The sequence below is a fragment of the Cavia porcellus genome, unplaced genomic scaffold, assembly GCF_034190915.1.
Source record: "Cavia porcellus strain 051 isolate PalLab524CR breed Dunkin Hartley unplaced genomic scaffold, mCavPor4.1 scaffold_6, whole genome shotgun sequence".
Lineage (NCBI taxonomy): Eukaryota > Metazoa > Chordata > Mammalia > Rodentia > Caviidae > Cavia > Cavia porcellus.
The window spans coordinates 95876893-95897674 of record NW_026947489.1 but is presented as its reverse complement, the minus strand read 5'-3'; the positions used below and the strand labels follow the sequence as shown (position 1 = coordinate 95897674).

Here is a 20782-nt window from a genome sequence, read left to right as displayed (position 1 = left end):
TTTCATAGCAAGGTGTATTTTAAACATTATGCCGTATTTTCTCCTCAGCGGAAGGGTTCTGACGGACCTAAACATTGGTGAATGTGAGCAAAAGTAGTTCATCCCTAAAAAGTAGTCCCTGAGGTGTGAACGAGGAACGAGCCTGCAGAGAGGTTTTGGGTGCAGCGCCGAGGCTTGCGTGCAGCCTGCTGAGGCGTCCGCGCCCGGGCAGGCGCCGCGGAAGGATACGCGGTCGTGTAAAAGACAAGGCGCATGTAGAAGTAAACAAATGAAGATTAAAAAGTGCCGCCTTAAAGGGGCAGTATAGTCGCGCTCGGTGCCCGGCTGGTGCCTAGGCCTTGGCCGCTGGCGTGTCTTGTGTGGCCGCGAGGAACATGTCCCGGCAGCTGCAGCACCCCGCAGGGTCCTCGTGCACCCTTGGCCGCTGGCAGGGTCGCCTCCACCGAGAGTCGTCCTGGGATCCTCACGCCGCCCGGGACTTCAAGGCCCCCGCGCTCGCCCCAGCCTCGGTTTCCCGCCGCCGCGACGCTGCCTAGGCGGACCCCGGCCCTGTCCAGAGCCCTAGTGATTCGCCCAAGGTCACAGGACTCTGGCGCAGGCTCGGTGACCCCATGCCGCTCTTGTCACCAACTCGAGGCCTGTGTTTCCTCTGGGTTACGCTTTGAGTTCTTTATGATCCCATTAGGGCTTCACCCCGAGGCAGTCCCGGCTTCCTCGGTCACCTGGGGAACACAAATGGCGATAAAAATGTTACCGTGGCCTCGATTGCTGGTGGTCGGCCACTGTGGTCTGCCACCGAGCAGGACTGACAGCCAGAAAAGTGCCCCAGGCCGGGGCGCTTAGAAGCAAACTGCTTCCCACCGACTGCAGAATGAAGAGTTTTTAGGCACAGTGTCCAAAGAAAGGCATTTTATTTTTTTATTTCTGTTTTTTTGAGATGGGGTCTCCGTCTTGTCCAGGCTGGTCACAAAATACTGGGTCCCAACATTCTGCCTCAGCTGCCTGAGTGGCCTGAAAATGCGAGTGTGTCTCACAAGACCAGCCATAAAGGGTCCTGCTCCAGGCCGTCGATGGGGAGGAGGCCGGAGAGCTTGGATGGCAGCAGCCGTGATGGGTGGCGGATGTGCACCAGGCAGGAGGGAACCACCATGCAGCCCGTGTCCGGCTCTTCTGAGAAGCCTGCCTTGTCTTCCTTCACTTAAGTCCCAGCAAGCAGGAACTCGGAGAGGCGGCTCTTTGCAGGGAAGTCAAAGCCTTCCACTTTGGCCTGAGTTTCAGGGTTCAGGTTTTCTCAGTCGGGGACTTGGAAGGTGTGGCTGAACCACCCTCACTTTACCAGCCAGGGGGCTCAGCTTGTTATCTGAGGGAGAGGGGACTAAACAGGCCGTGAAATTCTAGAATTCTACAAGGGACCAGACCCTTGACCCTTAGCTGTGTTCTGCCCTATGCAGGCATTCTACATGCTCAGCTGCTGGTAAACCCCAGGACTGCTCTTGTACAGCAATTGTTTCTGCTTCCTAAACCCAGCAACCCAAGCTCAGAGCTATGAACCAGGGAGGAATCTTGCCTATTCAGACCCATGATGGCACAGGCCTGGAATCCCAGCATTCTGGGAAGCTGAGGCAGGATGACTGCAAATTTGATGTCAGACTAAGCAATTTAACGACCCTGTTTCACTTTTTTTTTTTTTTTTGTCTCTTTAAGACGGTCTCTTTATGCAGTTCAGGCTGGCCTTGAGCTCACTTTGTAGCCTAAGCTGTCTCGAACTCGAAAGGATCCTCCTGCCTTAGCCTCCTGAGTGCTGGGATTATAGGCATGAGCCACCACGCCCGGCTCTGTCTCACATTTTTATTTTGTTTGTGTTTTTTGTCTTTTTCGTTTTTACTGGTACCAGGGACCACACACTTGCAAGGCAGGTGCTTATGCTGCTGAGCGAAATCCCCAGCCCGTCTCACATTTTTAAAGGAGGGTGTAATTTAGTTCAAAGGTCTTGGATTCAATCCCCAGTACTGGAAAAAAAAAGATAAGAAAACCCCAAATCTTGCCCAGGTTGAGAAGTGGGCTCCACCCCTCCCTGCACCCTCTACAGATAAAGTCTTTCTCCCACTCATGTGGGCTATACATGTCACTGTCAGAAGGGGTTTGTTCAACTTCTGTGGTAGCCCTGGGCAGCTGAGGACCTGGTCAGGTTCATCCTGAGGACTACCCTCCTGGCCAGGATAGGAACGGGCTGCGTGGGCCACACCCAGAACAAGGGTCAGGCTAGGGGTCTGAGGGTCTCCAGCAGCCAGGCATTTGGTGGAACCCTGGATAATGGGGTTCATCCCATTCCAGGTGAGAGCAGCAAGGACAGCAGAGAGCAGGCCAGGAGGCTCCAGTTGGGTTCATATCCTAAAAGTTGGGGGACATTGGGAATGGCAGCTGCAAGGGGGCAGTGGGCACTTCTGGGGCCTAGGGTGTGGGGTGATAGCAGCCCTCAGGTGGGACCCCAAACCCCTGGAACCTCCTGGGTCTGGAGGCAAAGCCTCAGGGCAGCACCCCCACCTCAGCCTGAGGTTGTCCCACTTTGCCAGGAGGCTGGGACAGGAAACACTGCTTCTGTCCACAGGGCCTGGGAGGAAAGGGGACTGTGACCTGTGCCCTGCTGCACCCTCTGGGATCTGGCTGCAAAGCTGAGGCTTTGTCTTATTTGGTTAAAGTCTTTGTCCTGAGCATGGTGATCCCACCAGTCCAGCCACCTCCAAGCCCAGACTTGCCCGGCTGTGCCTGGGGAGGAGCAGGTCTGGGTGGGGGTGGGGAGGGTGTGAGCTGGACCATGGGGAAGGGACAGCCTGGGAGGCCCTGGGGCAGTGCTCCTGGGGCCCCGGGCTCAGGCCTCACAGGCCAGGGCCTGTGGCTGGGACCTTTCCTGTGATCACCTCTTCTGGATCACCTCTTCTGGGTCCGAAGTTGTCGCAGGAGCCACTGTGCAACGAAAGGCCACAGGAAAAGAAAGAGCAGCGTGGTTGCAGAGAGCCTGAGGGGCCGGGGTCGAGGTCCCTGCGCAAGAGGAGACAAAGCAGGGCTGGCGCTGACTTCTGAGGCCTGGAAGGACCTGCTCCAAGTTAGGCTGCAGAACCCAGGCCTGTGCTGGCCACAGCAGCCAGGCCTCCCTGCCTCACAGTTCAGGGCCAGGAGGCTGAGGCAGGTCCTGACCCTGCTGGTGGGGCCTGTGTCCCTGCATGGAGAAGGTCACCTCTCAATGGACAGTGTGCTTCAGGTCAGGGGCCAGGGGGCTGGGGCACACGGGTGCCTGGTACCACTGAGCAAGGTCCAGATAGGATATGTTCTGAGGAGCCCAAGCCCCATAGCCAAGCTGTGACACTGGAAACAAGCATGGTACAGTTGACCAGATTGCTTGACCTGAAATTAAGGAGTCCACAGAGGTTCTCAAAAGTCAACAAATAAAACTAGAAAGTTATCACCATCCAGCAGGCTTTTAAGTCAGTTCTTCACTTGAAAAATAGATAATTAAAGGCCAGGGCACAGCTCAGGGACAGCATGGCTCAAGGCCTTCAGTTCCATCCCCAGCACCATATACAGGAGAGGAAAAAAGAGGAAGAAGCATTTGTCCTGCTGTTCCATGAAGAGAAAGGTCTCATTGTGTGCCCAGGCTGCCCTTGAACTCACAGCACTCCTCCTGCCTCAGTCTCCGAAGCACTGGGATTTCAGGTGTGCTGCATCATACCCAGCAAAGGACTGTATTTCAAGAAAACCCAAGGTGATTAGGGAAACTACAGAAAAGTGTTGGCTAATAAATGTTAAAGGAAAAATAGCATTTTTCTTTTAGGAATATGTAATAGGATTTTTTTTTTTTTCTTTTTCAGACAACGTCTCTTACAATTTTGTTTTTTTTTTTTTTTGGTCTTTTTCCTTTTTATCAGTACTGGGGATTGAACTCACGACTGCCTGCAAGGCAGGTGCTTATGCCACTGAGCTAAATCCCCAGCCCCCTTATAATAGAATTTTTAAAACTCAACATTTTTTGCAACCATTAAATGATTCAGGCAAGGATTACCTTGTCAAAACTGTGTGGCAAATGAGTTGCTGTGGTGGAGTCCCATTCCCCTGTGTTCAAGGCCGTGCACAGTGGAATTCCTGACCCCTAACAGCACCACCTCTGACACTTCCCAAGTCCAGAGCCCTTAACTGGACCCCGCCCGCCTGGCAGTCACATCTGATATCCAGTTCACAGGAAGGGTGTCTTAAGGGACCCTCAGGCTGGGGGTGGCTCAGCTGGGACAGAGGCTCTGGGTTTGATCCCGGAAACACCTCATACTAACAGGACAACAATAAAAGACATTTAAAGACAGGATGTAGGTACAGAACAGCATTCCAATTGGACAAATGAACTAGAAAAAGAAATTTCAGGACAAGTGGGGAAATTTAAAAGTTGGACTGATTGTCTGACATTTAAAAATTAACCCTAATAAATAAACATTGGGGTGCCAGGTATGGTGGCACATCCCTGTCATCCTAGCCCTTGGGAGGCTGAGACAGGAGGATCTCTGGGAGTTTGGGGCCAGGGTGGGCTACATAGTTCAAGGCCAGTCTGAACAACACAGCAAGAGCCTCTAAAAAAAAAAGAAAGAAAATTGTTGGAGTTTTTTGTTTTGTTTTGAGTTTTTATTTTTCTTGGTTTTGAGTTTTTGAGACAAGGTCTCACTTCAGGCTCACCTTGGACTCACTCTGTACTCCAGGTTGGCCTTAAATTCAGTGATCCTCCTGCCTCAGCCTTCCCTGTGTTGGGATGACAGGCATGTGCCACCATGCCTAGCCAATGACTACTAGCCAAAACATTTTAAAGCCAGGCACGGTGGTGCACATCTGTAATCCCAATACTTGGGAGGTTGAGGCAAAAGGATCACTTCAAGTTCGAGGCCAGCCTGGGCTACAAAGTGAGTTCAAGTCCAGCCTGAATTACATAGTGAGACCTGTTTCAAAAAAAAAAAAAAAGAAAAGAGAAGAAAAAAAGGAATGCAAAGAAAGTCTCTGGGGGGAGGGAAAGCAATGTCGAAATCCCCGCCATGAAGGCTCATCCAAGATGCCCAGCAGGTCAGAGATCACCCAGAGAACCCCCACAGCTGGCAGCTCAGCCCTCTCCTGCCCCAGCTACCTCGGATTCTCAAGAACAAACCTCAGAGCCCAGTGGGTAAGGGTGACCCCACCCATCCACTCCTGATCATCACAGTAACAGACAGTGGACTCCCAGGCCTGTGCCCTGGGAAGCCTGCATTATCCAGTCCCTTCCACATCACTGCCCTCAGGCAAAGTGTTCAACTCCGCAGTGCCTTAATTTCCCCATCTGTAAAGGGAGGTGAAGAGGAAGCCATCTCTGGGCCACTGTATGGCTGCCGGTGCCACAGCAAAGGCAGCTTTTACCAAGTCCCAGGCCTCAGGACAGAGGTGAGGGATGCAATGCTGGGGTAACTCAAGACACCTGGGGACAGGGACTCCAGCCCCATGCAAAGAGCAAACATAGCCAGTCCCCCACTGTAGGGAGTCCTCCCCGTCCCACCTTCCCTCCAAGGTAGGAGCCACCAGCCCCAACCTCCCTGCCTGCCACAGAAGCCACAGAGCCCTGGGCACCAGGAGGCCTGGGGACAGGGAGAGAATGGCTCCTCCTCTAGGAAGTGAGTGGGCTTCACCTGTGCAGGGGCCATGGGTTTGCTCTCAAGGGTCTGCAGCCGCCCCTGAACGTCCCGCATGCTCTCCTGCAGGGCCCAGATGGTGCCCACCAGCAATGAGTCCAAGTTCTGGGGCCCCGGGCGGCCACCCTCCAGCTCCTCTGCAGAACAGAGACATGGGCAGGGGACATCAGAGGCAGTTTATAAGAGCAAGGGAAGGGGCAGGGTGGGGCGGGGCAGGGAGCGAGGCCAGGTGATGGGCTGCCAGTGCCAGGGGTGGTCCAATGAGTCTGAGACTCAGTCACATGCTGTGACTTCAGGGGTTGGGGTGCCCCAGCAACATAGGTTCGTTCAGCCGGCTGAGGCTAAGGCTTACTACCAGCACCACAAAAGACTAACAGGGAGGACATCCTTCTCGCGGGCCTGCTGCTCAGAGGAATGAGAACTCACACGTATCAATGTGTTTCTTTGGGACTCAGCACATAGCACCCTCCAGAGGGGATGGGGCAGGACTCACTGCTGACTAAGAGGGGTGCTCATGGCCCCTGCCTAGCATGTGAGGACCAGAGGACTTGACTCCTGGGGTGGCCTTGGGAGGGCAGGGCAGGGACTTTGTCTGCCCAGGCCACGTCTGCTGCTTGGCAGCCCTGTCTGGACAGGCTGCTCCCCCAGAACCTGGGCTGGACTTTTGCCTTCACCCCAAGAGGGCGCCAAGGGAAGCCTGGGAAAGCAGGAGTGAAAGGTCACAGCTCACCTCTTTCCATAGGAGGCTCAAGGCTCATCTTGGCATCAGGGTCTCCTCCTGCCACTCCCCTCTGCTCAGCCAAGACTTGAGTGACATAGTGAGGTGGGGGACAGCCATAGCTCCTGGGGTGGGGCAGGGGAGGCAAGGGTCTCACAGGCTCAGGCTCCAGCTGCTCCAAGGAATCACAGAAAACCTCTGGGTCCAGGTCAACGGGGATCTGGGACTCTGGGAAGCAGGAGGTGGTCACTGCCAAGAGGGGCCTTGGGGAGGGTGTGCAGCAGTGTCCCCAGTCCAGTGGGCACAAGGATCTCAGCCTGACCCTGGCCTTCAGGGACGCAAAGCACATGGGTACAGCATGGTACCTAGGCCTCTCTCCAGCCTCCCAGCCTGGGTCTCCACTCCTGCTCACCCACTGACCTGGACCAAGAGGCACTGGCTCCTTGGGCTGGTAGGGAGGCTCTGGTACAGCCTGGTCATCATCTTTCCAACCTGTGCAGATACAGAAGTGGTCCCTTGTCTTAATGGAGGGGCACAGTTGGGGTCCTCATTCTGTCCCCAACCCCCACCCACCAAATGGCAGCATCACCAGCCTGGTGCCAGGACCCTACCTGTGACCCTTCTCAGGAAGGCTTCTGGGGGCCTTGGCATGTCGGGGATCACTTGGTACAGGGGCACAAAGTAGCTGAACATGTCCTCTGACACCTCCCCAAGGGGCACAGTGTCAATCACCTAGTGGGAGGGGATCTCATGAGGAGAGGTCCTTCCCTGTCCCTGTGTAATCCTCTCATGCCCCCTAGGAGCCTCAGCAATCAGACAGTCCTGGATGGGGTGCCGCAGGGAGGTGGTGATTCCCAGGGAGTCAGTGTTAAGGAACGGGAAGTGGCACTAGAGGGGTGAAGGACGCCATGGAAGCTCAGAGACAGCAGGGCTGGTCCTCCTCACCTTCTGTGCCACCAGTTTCATCTCTGCGACATAGGCGGACATGGCCTCCTCCCTGCTCATCCCACCCAGGCTATGCCAGGCGTCCCTAGAAGCAGAGGGCAGTGAGGCAGCCGCCAGCGGCAAGTGCAGGGCTACAAGTGGGGACGGCATGCTCACCACTTGTAGCGCCCAATGGGATCCCAGAAGCCGGGCCTCGGCACCAGGCAAGGCCCCAGGGTGGCCTGCTTGTAATAGCTGTAGAACCGAAGCATCTCCTCATGAGAGGGGCGGTAGGAACCTGCGCAGGGTGGGGACCGTACACCATTTCATTCGAGCCCAAGGAAGGGGGTCAAGAGTCATGGTGACAGGTGGTGGCAGGCTCTTGCCTGGGACATCTGGACCCGGGACAGCCCGCAAGCGACCCCACAGGCGGCCGGGGCCTCACCCGTCCGGGGCAGACTCTGGATGACGCTGGCCGCCGCCTGGAACTGCTCGCGGCAGGCGGGCTTGGAGCCGCCGCACTCGGAGCCCATGCGCACGGTACCCCGGCTTCCTCCTCCTGCCGGGCTGCGGGACTTGGCGCGGGGGCAGGCGGCAAGGGTCGCAGGGCCAGTCGTGTCCTCGACAGCGTCGCTCAAGTGCATATCTCCAGCTCACGGACAAGAAAAGCGAAGGAGGCGGCCTTTCCCTGCCCCTCCCCGCCCCGCGGCGACTCTGACGAGCTAGGTCTCGCTGGTCGCGGGCTTCAAGTCCGAGCTGGCCGAGCCGTGTCCCGAAACTCAGCCAATGAGAAACACCGTTTCATAGTTGGCTTCTATACTCCAGCCACTCGGTGCGGCTCTTTCAAGATTATGCCACACCTTCGCGGTGCAGCCGCCGATCCGGCGAGTAGCGCCCCCAACGGACGCGGGGGAGCGCGCGGTGCTCGCGCCCCCTAGTGGCGGCGACGCGGGCCCGCGGTCCCAGCGCCCAAACCGAGTTTGGGGACCCGGGTGAGGGGCGGGGCGGTCATCCCGGAGAGGGACCGCAGAGTCAGTGTGGAGCTCAGGGTCCAGCGGGCCCCTCAGGCCCCCGAGGTCGCGGCTTTCCCTGGACACGCGGCGCGGCTCGCAGTGCGGTCTGCAACGCCAGCGATCCTAGGTTTCGGCCCCAGGTCAGGGCCAGAGACACACTCAACCCGGTCACCGCCCGCCCCGGGGTCGCACCGTCCAACCGAGGCTTTGGGCGGGAGGAGGAGCCTGCGTCCCTGGCGAAACTCAGGGCGGACTCAACAGGGGCGTCTCGGGGGTCCGGGCTAGGTCCCTCCTCCTGTCCCGCCCAGGAGCATCGCTCTGCCCCATTAGTTCCTCCTCCTTTTGTCACACCTCTCTGGCTACTCCTCCCTGTCCCATCCCCTCCGTTGCCCAATCCTTCCCCCTGCTTCTCTCTCTTCCCCTGCCCTCCCCCTCCCTCCTCTCTCTCCCTCAGGTCCCTTCCCCATCCGTCCCCAGCCCTTGCCCCTCTCCTCCCTCTCTCCTGCCCTCCCCCTTTCCTTCCCCCGTCTCCTCCCCTTCCCTTTTTGCCTGCCTCCACCCTCCCCATTTCTCTCCTCTCCCTCTTCTGCCCTACCCTTCCCCTCCCTGGTCCCTCCCCCTGCTCCTCCTCCTGATCTCCCACCCCTCCCTCGGTCCCTCCCCCAGTCCCTCCCCTAGCCGTCCTCCTGCCTCCACACCCTACCTTTTCGCTCCCCCTCTCTCCTGCCCCTCCTTCAGTCCCTCCCCCTTCCCCTTCTTCTGTCCTCCTGCCCCTCCCTTGTCCCTCCCCTGCCCCTCCTCTTATCCCTCCTCCGGATTCTCTGGGCCCTGCTAATTGTCTGCGTTCGCGACAGCGTACAGAGCTGGGGCTGGCCGGAGCGCTGTCCTTCTGTTCCCCGTCCCCCTGTCCCCCATCCCCGCCATGCTGTGCGACTGCTGGAGGAGGGACCGCCACCGGCCCGAGGAGTCCGTGGCACTAGACAGAGTCGTGGAGTCCCTTGCGCTCCCGCCGTCGCGGGATGGAGTCGCCCCAAGGCCGGCGTCTCGCGCGCTGAAGAAGATGGGTCAGTCCGGGCCGTGGGGACCGGGATGGGAAGCCTGAGGGTCCGTGGCCCGGAGCTCATGCCGGGATCTCCAGGACGCCCCAAGGCCCCTCAGGAGGTGCCCGCGGGCTCAGAGGGGTCACGGGTTCAAGGCTCCTGCCCTCGAAGTGGGAGCTCTGTGCTTCATGCCTGGGGACCTGAGCAGGGCATCGACCCCACGCGAGGGACTGGAGTCTGGTGACACTGCCACAAGGCCTAGGGTCCCAAATGGGCTGCGTGGTAGGAAGCTTCTGGAACAGGCCCAGTGCCGAGGTTCACACTGGAGTGTCCTGCAGCCTGGACCCCATCTCAGGGCGGGAGGCTCAGGTTGGGAACTGTGTGTGGGGCACCCAGGCCATGCCATGTGGCAAGGACCCTCAAAATCCCACACAGTGGGGCACAGGGGCAGAGTGCCAAGGCCATTTTATAAAACATAAAGCACAACTGTTGGTCTAGCAGCTGAAGAGGCTGAGGTGGGAGGATTGCAAGTGTGAGTCCTGTCTGGGCAACTTGGTGAGATTGTCCAAAATAAAGAATGAAAAAGGTCAACGGATGTAACTCAGGAGTGGAGAGGGAAAGAAGGAAGGAGGAAGGGGAGGAGGAAGGGAAGGGAGAAGGTGGAATGCAGGAAGGGTGAGCCCTGCACCTGAGACAGTGGCCCGTGGGTGACCACAGCCCTGCAGGAATTGCTCCGACCTTGGGCTGGGTGACCTTGCTACGCCTCTCACCCAGGGAACCTGAGTGTGCTGGGCACTGATTGTGCCACTCAGATGCCTGAGGTGAGAGCTCCGCCTGTCCTCCATGAGGTCTGCCCTGTCTGGTCTGTCTAGGCCTGTGGCTCCTGCAGGACACAGGATATACACACACAGTTCAATCCTGGGGGAGCTGAGCAGCCCCTAGGGAGGTCTCACGGACCTCAGGAACGAGACCCCGGGAGAGAGGGCCCATGAAATTCAGGGAGCCAGGTCCCACAGGGTGCACTGGCACAGAGTGCTGGAAACAGTCTGGCTACCTCAGCTCCAGCCCATGGGTGACCTGGAGCCTGGCCCCAGGAGATGGGCCATGGGTGGGGGCCAGGAGACACAATGACGCCCAAGTCAGGCTGCCTGGCACCTGGCAGGGTGACACTGTTGGGAACTATGCAGGTCAGGAGCAGCACCTTGGCTCCCCTCCCTCCTGCCACTGGCTCATCCCTTGAGTGACAGCGCAGTGACCACTGAGAAAGGAATGTGAGCCTGTGCCTGGCAGGGCAGAGATTCAGCACAGGTGTCCAGGCCTGCAGGCCAGGCCAGCCATGCAGGTGGCCACTGCCATCACCCAATATAACCTGGCCAATGCCCAAAGGCACAGACTGGTTTGGGAGCCACCCTAGCCTGGGGCCAGCAGGACAGGCTGAGGACAGAGGAGAGTTGGTGGTGGGTACCATGACAGGCTCATATGAACCAGCCCCTCCAGCGCAATCACACGGGCTGGGTAGTGTAGAGCCTCCCTTACAGACGGCATCACTGGGGTTTGTAGTCGGCCCAGGGCAATGCCAGATGCAGCTGAGATTCATTCTCAGCTCCTGACCTGGGTAGGGAAGGGAGAGTTCTCAGCTAGGGAGCCCTGGCAGCCTTGGGGTCCAAATGTGATACAGAAAGCCCAGGTAAGTTTGAATCTCTCCAGTCTGTCTGTATCTTGGGGGAGCAGGGGCGGACCCGGCCTTTGAGCAATGCCCCAGCCCGGTGGAGCACAGCCCAGGCCCTCAGAGGGACCCTGAGCCCACTGGGGTGTGTGCCCTGCTCCGTACACCCTGACCCTATGGCCCATCTGGCACTAGGAGCCTTGTGGACTGTGGGGCTGAGTGTGCCCCACAGCCTGCACATAGTGGCTTCAGGAACCTGGTGTTGCTGCTGCCTACCATGATGGCTTTGGGGGAGACTGGCTTCCCTGGCACCCTGTGGGCCTGACCACCAGGAATGCTCCAGCGTCCCCTCTGCTCAGCAGCAGCCCTATGTACCTGCTCCTCTGTTACACAGCCCTGCCCAGTCCCTGTCCCCATCCCACTAGCCCAGATGCCCCTGCCACCCTGTGGCCACCTTGTGTACCCTGAAGTGCCTTTGAGATACTAATTCACCTACAATGCTATTCATTCATTTAAAGTATACAGTGGGGCCAGGGGTTTAGCTCAGCAGCTCAAGAGCTTGCTTGGTAAGTGTGAGGTCATGAGTTTGATCCCCAGTACCGAAAAACAAAACATAACATACAGTGATTTCTGGTATATCATTACATGTTTAAATTGTGGTAAATAATCCTGGGCTGGGGGGCTGGGGATTTAGCTCAGCGGCATAAGCACCTGCCTTACAAGCAGGCGGTCGTGAGTTCGATCCCTGGTACCAATAAAAAATGAAAAAGACAAAAAAAAAAATAATCCTGGGCTGGGTGAGATGGCACCCTGAAATCCTGGCATTCTGGGAGGCTGAGCCAGGAAGATCACAAATCTGAGCCCTGCCTGGGCAATTTTTTTTTTTTTTTTTTTTTGAGACAGGGTCTTGCTATGCAGTTGAGGCTGGCCTTGACCCGCCTAGCAATTTAACAGTTTGCCAAGACCATACTTTGAAATGCAACATAAAACTGGGACTGTAGCCCATTACAAAGGCCCTGGATTTGATCCTCAGTACCACAAAAACAACATAAAACTGGCCATTCTCACCTTTTAAACAAATGTATTATCTTTTTTTTTTTTTTTTTTTGTCTTTTTCTATTTTATCAGTACCAGGGATCAAACTCAGAATTATCTTTTTGAGACAAGGTTTTACTATGCAGTTCTGGCTGGCTTAAAGTCACTTTGTAGCCTAGGTGGTCTTCAAACTCTGTGACCCTCCTGCCTTAGCCCCTTGAGTTCGGGGATGACAGGCATGCACAACTACGCCCGGCTCTGACTGTTCTGTGGTGTTCACTAGCCCTACTATTTTACCCTGTAGGGGGCTGGGGATTTAGCTCAGTGGCATAAGCACCTGCCTTACAAGCAGGCGGTCGTGAGTTCGATCCCTGGTACCAAAAAAAAAAAAAAAAAAAAAAATATATATATATATATATATATATATATATATATATTTATTTATTTTACCCTGTAGGCAGCCATTACCTTACCTATTTTCAAAATTGACCCAGTCCCAGGAGCAGGTATGCGACCCCCTCTCGCCTGGCAGTGTCTGGCCTGCTTCTACACTAGGCTGTGCCTCATCCCATGGGATTCATTCAGGGTCTGGCTTCTTGGAGTTCCTTGGTGCTTCCTGGGTTAGCATGGCTTGGTTTCCCTCCCCACACCTGGATGTGCCTGCCGTGGAAATTCACACCTTGCCATCCTATCCTCCCATGGGGCCCTCTTGGTCCCTGTTTCCTGGCTGGCTGCCCTTGGGGTTCCCCCACTTGCTGGGGGGTGGCTGTGCAGGCCAACCCCAACCCCTACACAGGGTGAGCAGGAAGGAGCAGCTTCCCTGCTTGTCGTGCAGTGCAGAACCCCCCTGTTGCCACTGGCCTGGGGGAGCTCAGCCCTTGCCACCTAGCAGCATGCAGCCCTTGGGGTGGGGCAAGGCTGGGGGAGGGGGCTATGGCAAGGATGAGGGTGGAATGTGGCCCCTGCCCTCTCTGCACATGTTTGCCCAAGGTAGGACTCAGACCCACAATGACTCACCTCCATTTCCGGTCTCTCATGCCGGGCCTCCACACAGCAGGCATGGAACAGGGTGACCCAGTATGCAGGGGCAGGTTGCAGAGCCTAGGTCTCACCAGGATCCAGCCTCACCCCCTCCTGCTGGGACAGAGGGGCTCCACCTCCCTGGGCCTGAGCCAGCAACCAGTCCTGGCTCCAGCAGTGACCACAGACCCCCAAGGGGTGTGGTTCTTTTCCTGCCCTTGAGACTCTGATTGTGTCCACTATCAAAGCCACAATCTAAAATACCCCTGGCCAGGCATGGTGGCACACACCTGTGATCTCAGCACTCAGGAGGCTGAGGCAGGAGGATTGTAAGTTCCAGGCCAGCTACTGAGTGAGACCATGTCTCAAAAACAAAACAAAACACAGGAGCAGCACGCAGATGCCAATCCCCACCCACAGCTGCCAGGTGAGCACCCTGGCCCCCATATGTGACTCCTAGCACAGCTAAGACAGAATCCTGAGCCCAAGGCTTTGCCTTGAACTCAGGATGCAAATCTCAGGACTAGGTTAGAGTAGAGAAGCACTCTACCACTGAGCTACACCCCTGGCCTTTTATATTTTGAGTCAGGGTCTTGAACTCACCATCCTCCTGCCTTGGCCTCCTGTTGCTTCTGTGTCTTTGCTACTGAGAGTTATATAAAGGGCCTTCATGAAGACCTGCATGCCAGCACCACCTCCTCTTGATTTTTATTTTGAGACAGGGTCTTGCTAAGTCACTAAATTGACCAGGCTGTGTTGAGCTTGTGATCTTCCTGCCTCAGCCTCCAAGACTGCTAGTATGATAGGCATGCAGCACTGTGCCCAAATGCTGTTCTGTTTTGCTTTGTTGTGACAGGGTCTCACTATGTACTTCAGGCTGGCCCTAAACTCACTGTGTAGCAAGGCTGACCTGGAACTCGTGGCAGTCCTCCTGCTTCCAATAAGGGTATTAGGGTTACAGGTGTGTGCCACCATACCTGGCATGGCTTCTTGATGAAAGCAAAAAGTGCCATTGGCTATCAGGGAGGAAGAGCCCCCACTGAGAACAAACTGAGGAAGACTTAACGGAGGAGGCAGAGTTGCGATGGTTTAAGGGACTCATCTGGAAGAGGTGGACCCTGCACATGTTGTGAGTGGGCGGTAGCAAAAGCCTGGGGCTTTAGCTAGGATTTCCTGGATCAGAGTTTACAGTTGAGGGGCAGGGACCTGGAGGCCATGAAGCCAGACCCAGCATCAGAGGGTTGTCGAGGGCAAAGGCTCACTGTTGGGTTCTGGTCTGGCTGGGGACCATGGACACAGAGGCGTGCCCGCTGGCCCCAGGATGGCCAGGACAGCCCTGCGGGACCCGGGTTCTGGGTGCTAGTGTCCCACTTTGCACAGGCCTCACAGAGGACAAGGACGTGCTCGCCATGCTGCGAGGCTCACGGCTGTGCGAGATCCGCTCACGCACCTGGCAGAAGGAGCGGCTGTACCGGCTGCAGGAGGACGGGCTTAGTGTGTGGTTCCAGCGGCGCTTCCCCCACGCACCCTCTCGGCACAGCTGTGAGCAGTATGGGCAGACTGGGTGGGGGCGGGGAGGGGCAGGGGTGACCCTAACCCCCCCTTAGTCCTCGTGCAGCACATCGAGTCCATACGCCAGGGTCACCAGTCCGAGGGCCTGCAGCGCTTTGGGACTGCCTTCCCACCCGCACGCTGCCTGACCATCACTTTCCGAGGCCACCGCAAAAACCTGGACCTGGTGGCCCATTCGGTAGAGGAGGCACAGTGCTGGGTTCGGGGCCTGGAGAAGCTTCGGGCACGGCTGAAGGCCATGAGCCAGCGTGAGCACCTGGATCAATATCCTTCCAGACCTGCAGAGGCACACCCATCACCCACTTGCCGTGGGACGGGGTGGGGCAGGGTGGGGAGGGCACATGCTGTGCAGCCCCTTCCTGAGCACCTACACTTGGATCCACTCCTACCTGCACCGTGCGGACTCCAACCAGGACAGCAAGATGAGCTTCAAGGAGATCAAGGGCCTGCTGCGCATGGTCAATGTGGACATGGACGACATGTATGCCTACCGGCTCTTCAAGGTGAGCCTCGCTGCCCAGCCAGGCCTTGAGTGACCTTTCTTTCCTGAGGCCTCGGCCTGGGCAGGGCACAGACCCTATGGACGCCAAGTGCGTGACCAGCGTGAGCCTGGCCACAGAAGCGCTGGTTGTGCACAAGTGTGACCTCATCCACTGCTTGCTGGTCAGCTGTGACGGCACACTCAGGAGATGCATGGGGCTCCCACTGGCCCAGGGGTCACGCTTCCCACCTGCATCCAGGTTCTCAGGACACACTGCAGTGCTGACCAGACAGACTGCCTGGAATCCTAACCCTGCATTCACCTCTGAGAGACAGGGTGGAAAAGGGGTGTCCAGCTGCAGTGGGCCTTGAGGTGTCAGTGGGGCTGTCTCCCAGGGTATCCCCCAATGTCTCCCCATACCCCAGGAGTGTGACCGGTCCAATGATGAGAGGCTAGAGGGCCCCGAGATTGAGGAGTTTGTGCGGCAGTTGCTGAAGCGACCTGAGCTAGAGGAGCTCTTCCACCAGTTCTCAGGGGAGGACCTGGTACTGAGTGCCCCCGAGCTGCTGGAGTTCCTGGAGGTGCAGGGCGAAGCAGGTGCCACGCTGGCACACGCACAACAGCTCATCCAGACCTACGAGCTGCATGAGACAGGTGGGCAGGCACAGAGTGGGCAGGGGGTTTCAGGGAACCCCATGGGGCCTCAGGACGGGCCAGGCCACGAGCCTACACACCTCTCTGGCCTTCCCGTAGCCAAGAGCCATGAGCTGATGACCCTGGATGGTTTCATGATGTATCTACTGTCACCCGAGGGGGCCGCCCTGGACCACACACATGCCACGGTGTTCCAGGACATGGGCCAGCCCCTGTCACATTACTTCATCTCCTCTTCTCACAATACCTACCTGACTGACTCCCAGATTGGTGGCCTAAGCAGCACGGAGGCATATATAAGGTACTGCACCTCCGAGGGACCCCAAGTGTGGGATGGGCTGCCTGTGCTGTGTCCCGACTCCTCACCCATCCATCTACCCATGTGCAGGGCCTTCACCCAGGGCTGCCGCTGCGTGGAGCTGGATTGTTGGGAGGGCCCGGGCGGCGAGCCTGTCGTCTACCATGGCCACACGCTCACCTCCAAGATCCTTTTCCGAGACGTGGTCCAGGTTGTGCATGACCACGCCTTCATGGTGAGCCCGACTCACACACAGCCACAGCCTTCAGCCTTCTGGATGGCGCTGCTCCCACGGGCGGGCAAGGCATGTTCATCTTGAGAGCTTAGCGTGGCATCTGTGTAAATTATACTTCCGTCCAGGTGTCAGGACATCACTGCCCCCAAGATGACCAGGCATGTGCAGCCAACACAGGCCATGTCATTAACACACAACACGCAGCATTGCTAACCAGGCACAGGTGCACAGCCTGTAATGCCAGTTCCTGAGAGGCTGACGCAGGAGGATTGCAACTTATGGAGGGGAACTTATGGAGACCTTGTCTCAAACATTTAGAAAGTAAATAAAAGGGGCTGGAGATGCAGTGCTGAGCTAGGCCCTTGGTTAAGTCCCCAGCGCTGTACCTAAGTGAATAAGACTCTCATAGTCCCTGTGTGGCCGCTCACCCAGGGGCTTGTCCTGAGCACTGGCCTCCCCTGCAGCTGTCCCCCTACCCTGTCATCTTGTCCCTCGAGAACCACTGCGGGCTGCAGCAGCAAGCTGTCATGGCTCACCACCTGCGGACCATCCTGGGGGACATGCTGGTGACAGAGGTGCTAGACACCCAGAACCCCAAGGAGCTGCCATCTCCAGAGGTGACGCTTCCTGGTGCCTGGGGACAGAGGGTCCAAGGGGCTTCCCATCTGTCCCTCAGTGCTCCTGGCTCTCCATTCCCATAGTGAGCCCCTTTGACCTGGCACTCAAGGCCTCTAAGGACTTTCAGGTCCTTCCAAGCTCTGGGGGACCCTCTCCTCTCTGCTGGGCACCTGTACCCCATCTCTCCTTCTGACCCCTCCCCAACACTCTCCCTACCCGGGGTGGGGGGGTTGAATGACTGACTGAAGGCTGTGGAGGGGCAGGCTTTACCTATCCCTATTGGCCTCCACAGCAGCTGAAGGGCCGGGTGCTGGTGAAGGGAAGGAAGCTGCCAGCCATGCAGGGCGAGGACGGTCGCCCTCTGTCCGACAGGGAGGACGAAGAAGAGGAGGATGGGGAGGCCATAAGGGCTGCACGACAGAGGACCCTCCCAGAGGCTAGGCCCCAGGCCGGCCAGGTCTCCCCGGAGCTTTCGGCCCTGGTCGTGTACTGCTGTGCCACCCGCCTGAAGACCCTGCACCCTGGCCCTGGCCCAGCCCAGCCCTACCAGGTCGGCTCTCTCAGCGAGCGCAGAGCAAGGAAGCTGCTGTGGGAGGCGGGTAGGAACTGGGCGCTGGGCACGGTGGGCACCAGGTGTGGAGGGGACTCTGTGGAGAGAGGGGTGGGGTAGGTGGAGGGAACCCAGAGGAGCTGAAGGAAGCAGCTGGCAGACGAGGGTGGGGTTCCCATTGGAGGAAAAGGTGACCTGTGTGCAGGAAGCAGCATGGGGCTGGGATACACGGAGGGTGCCTGGTCTTCTTGGTGAGTCCCTTCAGTCCTTGTCCCCAGGAGGCCACTGGCCCATTCCAGCCCTGCTCAATTCTGCCACAGGGAACAGCTTCGTCCGGCACAATGCCCGCCAACTGACCCGCGTGTACCCACTGGGGCTGCGGGTCAACTCCACCAACTATAACCCTCAGGAGATGTGGAACGCAGGCTGTCAGCTAGGTGAGCCAGGGCTGGGGTGCCCTGGGCCTGGGTGGGAACCCAAAGGAGGAAGATGCCTCTGTAGTTCCATCATACAGCTGGGGAAGTTGGCCCAGGCTACTTTGCCACCCGCACCAGCAAGTCAACTGTGCCAGTCGGCACAGCCACAGCCAGCCCCTCTGGGTGCTGAGCAGGAAGTCCCTGGGACAGTAGGCCAGCAGGAGGGGACAGTCAGGTCAGGGATGCCCCAGACCGTGGTTCAGCCCCATGGGCTTCTGCAGCCTGAGGGACCCAAGGAAGAAGGTACAGGTGAAGCAGCAAGGGCCCTTGGGGAGTGGCCACCAACGGTCATACTTCACTATACTGCCCACAGTGGCCCTGAACTTCCAGACACCAGGCTACGAGATGGACCTCAACGCAGGCCGCTTCCTGGTCAACGGGCGGTGTGGCTACATCCTGAAGCCCAGCTGCTTGAGGCAGCCAGACACAATGTTTGACCCACGGTGCCCAGGGCCCCCCAGCACCACGTTGACAGTCCAGGTTGGCAAGGGTTCAGGCTGCTCTGGGAAGCACACTGGTCTAAGTGGAGGACAAGGGAACAGGGATGGCCTGGACATTCGTGTCTGCAGGGGACAGATTTGGGCATGGCTGCAGACCAGAACTGCCCACCTCCCCCAGGTGCTCACTGCCCAGCAGCTGCCCAAGCTGAATGCTGAGAAGCCCAGCTCCATTGTGGACCCCCTGGTGCGTGTAGAGATCCATGGAGTCCCGGCGGACTGTGCACGCAAAGAGACCAGCTACGTGCTCAACAACGGTGGGCATCAGCCTGGCGAGCAGTAGGAGAGGCGGGGGGTGGGGAGTGTGGCCCCCCTGACTGTGCACCCACACTAGGCTTCAACCCACACTGGGGGCAGACCCTGCAGTTCCAGCTGCGGGCCCCAGACCTGGCCCTGGTGCGCTTTGTGGTGGAGGACTACGACATGGCCTCCCCCAATGACTTCGTGGGCCAGTTCACGCTGCCCTTCAGCAGCCTGAAGCAAGGTGGGCAGGTGGGCGGGCTCCCCATCCCTAGCTGCCTGCTGGCCCGGACTGGAGCCACGACTGAGGACCTGACCCTGGTTGGCCCCACAGGGTACCGCCACATCCACCTGCTCTCCAAGGACGGGGCCCCGCTGTCCCCTGCCACACTCTTCGTCCACATCTGCATTCAGCACTCCTGAGGGCTGAAGACCCTACCAGGGTTCTGGGGCTCCAGGCCATGTCCAGAATCAAGCCTGGTCCTCCCCTAGTCTGGCACCTGGCGCTTGGTCAGCTGCTGTCTGGTGGTTGGGCTGCAACACCCTGTGCCCAGCCCCACGCCACATGGTGCCTTACACAGGGCCTGCTGCAGCCCAGAGCCTGAAGGCTGACATCCGTGAGAGCCTGGTTCCTGCAGAGCCGCCCTGGCCTCCACCATACCCATCTTGGTGGAGTACCAAGCCCTTTGGTCCCTCATGCTCACCCTGCACACCAAGTAGAGCTGGAGACCTGGCCACGGGGTGGCAGCTGGGTCCCAGCTGGTTCCCAGCTTCCCTGGGAAGCCACAGAGAAGCATCTATTCTGACAATAAAGGAGCCTAATTATTCCCCCCCGCCCCGTGCCTCTGAGACTGGGGGTGGGGAAGCCTCTTCCTAGGGCTGGCCCTGAACCTGCTCTAACTTCTAGGCTGGGGACACCAGTTTACAAGGTCTCATGGTAGCCTGGAGGGAAAACCTCCAAGGGAACCTCAAGGACACCATTTTTACTTCCCACCAGCCTTGCCATCCCAGCCCTGGAAGCACAGCATGACCACACCAGTCTGAAGAGACTCCAGGGACAACACTTGGCATTTCAGGTCCCCTAGGAACAGTGCCAGCACTGGACAGGTTTCCACAGAGCTGGGCTAGGCCTGGCACCAGCCCCAGTCTCCTGTGTAGGAAGTAACAGCCTCCTCTGGGAGTGGGAGTGGGCTGTTGTGCTCAAGAGTTCCAGAACCCTGATGTCTGTCCGATGGGCCGGCCCAGTCCTGCTGGATGTGCACAGGGTTGGCCAGGCCCATCCTGAGTCCTCCTTGGGTTCTGCCAGCCTGCACATCCTGGTGGTGAGGCAAAGTGCGTGTCAGGGGTAGAGTAGAGTGCTCTGTGCAGCTCTGGCCCAGGTTCCCTGCAGGGCGTGGAGGCACTGCCATGAGAGTTGTAAGAGATCCTGGGTCCAGGCAGCCAGAAGATCCAAGGACAACAACTGGGGGTTCCAAGTGGAACCACAGGGGCCCAGCAATCTTCTGGCTAAGAAGCACGCCAGGAAGCTGGGCATGGCTGGGTGAGGCCCTGGGCTTCATCCCCGGGATGCAAAAAGAAAAGCAAATCTAAAAACCCAAAAAGTGTCCTATGGCTCAAGGGTGTGGTGTCTGGCAGATCAGCCTGCATGGTGCCCACACCTGTCAGGAGCTGTGAGGCCCATGGAGGGCGTCTGCACCAAGGGAGAGTCCCGGGAGAGAGGGGACAGGCCCCACCTATCCCACTCACCTGCTAACCAGAGGATGCTGGGGCAGGGCTTGTCCAGCTGTTGCCTTTATTAAAAACCGCGAAGTACTGAGTAGAACAAATTGGTATTTCCTCTTGACCCTGGAAATGGATGGATTCCAGCACGAAAGCCTCCCAGACAGCAAGGTCTACTGCTCCTGGGTGTGGCCAAGAGCACCGGATGGGCTGGCACCACTGGCTCCAGAGGTGCCGCCTGCCTGGCAAAGCTGAGTCTTGGTCTCCTCCGTTCTAGGCCCTAGACAAGCCTGTCCCTCTCTAGGCCTGGTGCCACCTCCCAGATGGCAACTGTAG

General features: G+C 57.9%; 2 protein-coding genes across 22 annotated transcripts; one reads left to right on the top strand and one right to left on the bottom strand.

The window, feature by feature from the left end:
• Nucleotides 1–894: 894 nt before the first annotated feature.
• Acbd4 (acyl-CoA binding domain containing 4) lies at nt 895–8670 on the bottom strand. 2 transcript variants are annotated; one of them, XM_023563299.2, is made up of 9 exons: nt 7778–8670; nt 7510–7630; nt 7354–7438; nt 7020–7140; nt 6829–6900; nt 6421–6636; nt 5688–5827; nt 2919–3039; nt 895–2391 (listed from the first exon to the last, which is right to left on the bottom strand). In XM_023563299.2, the coding sequence occupies exons 1-8, from the start codon at nt 7974–7976 to the stop codon at nt 2929–2931; spliced, it is 1065 nt and encodes a 354-aa protein (XP_023419067.1). In that variant the 5' UTR covers nt 7977–8670; the 3' UTR covers nt 895–2391; nt 2919–2928. The 2 variants fall into 2 exon arrangements, with proteins under 2 accessions (XP_023419067.1, XP_023419066.1); XM_023563298.2 differs by having other exon boundaries at nt 895–3039; nt 7778–8669.
• Nucleotides 8671–9070: 400 nt separating this feature from the next.
• Plcd3 (phospholipase C delta 3) lies at nt 9071–20553 on the top strand. Of its 20 annotated transcripts, none has more exons than XM_003465667.5 (14): nt 9081–9409; nt 14487–14648; nt 14714–14942; nt 15052–15181; nt 15585–15813; nt 15913–16114; nt 16202–16346; nt 16811–16963; nt 17257–17563; nt 17835–17951; nt 18304–18470; nt 18609–18744; nt 18822–18971; nt 19062–19561. In XM_003465667.5, exons 1-14 carry the CDS (start codon nt 9268–9270, stop codon nt 19148–19150), a joined length of 2358 nt encoding a protein of 785 aa, XP_003465715.1. In that variant the 5' UTR covers nt 9081–9267; the 3' UTR covers nt 19151–19561. The 20 variants fall into 20 exon arrangements, 16 of the variants coding, with proteins under 16 accessions (XP_063107808.1, XP_003465715.1, XP_063107815.1 ...); XM_063251745.1 differs by adding an exon at nt 12544–12592 and having other exon boundaries at nt 9287–9409; nt 16202–16415; nt 17793–17951; nt 18822–19561; XM_063251738.1 differs by having other exon boundaries at nt 9071–9409; nt 16202–16415; nt 17793–17951; nt 18822–19561.
• The last annotated feature ends 229 nt before the right edge of the window (nt 20554–20782 follow it).

Excerpts from the sequence above, each read along its gene's own strand:
- Acbd4 (XM_023563299.2), bottom strand. The coding sequence starts at position 7,976 with ATGCACTTGAGCGACGCTGTCGAGGACACGACTGGCCCTGCGACCCTT. Across the intron at positions 7,141-7,353 it reads TGAAACTGGTGGCACAGAAG|GTGATTGACACTGTGCCCCT; the intron begins GTGAGGAGGACC and ends CCCTCCCACTAG. Across the intron at positions 5,828-6,420 it reads TGAGCCTCCTATGGAAAGAG|AGGAGCTGGAGGGTGGCCGC; the intron begins GTGAGCTGTGAC and ends TCTGTTCTGCAG.
- Plcd3 (XM_063251736.1), top strand. The coding sequence starts at position 14,322 with ATGAAGCCAGACCCAGCATCAGAGGGTTGTCGAGGGCAAAGGCTCACT. Across the intron at positions 16,115-16,201 it reads AGCACGGAGGCATATATAAG|GGCCTTCACCCAGGGCTGCC; the intron begins GTACTGCACCTC and ends ACCCATGTGCAG. Across the intron at positions 18,745-18,821 it reads CAGCTACGTGCTCAACAACG|GCTTCAACCCACACTGGGGG; the intron begins GTGGGCATCAGC and ends CACCCACACTAG.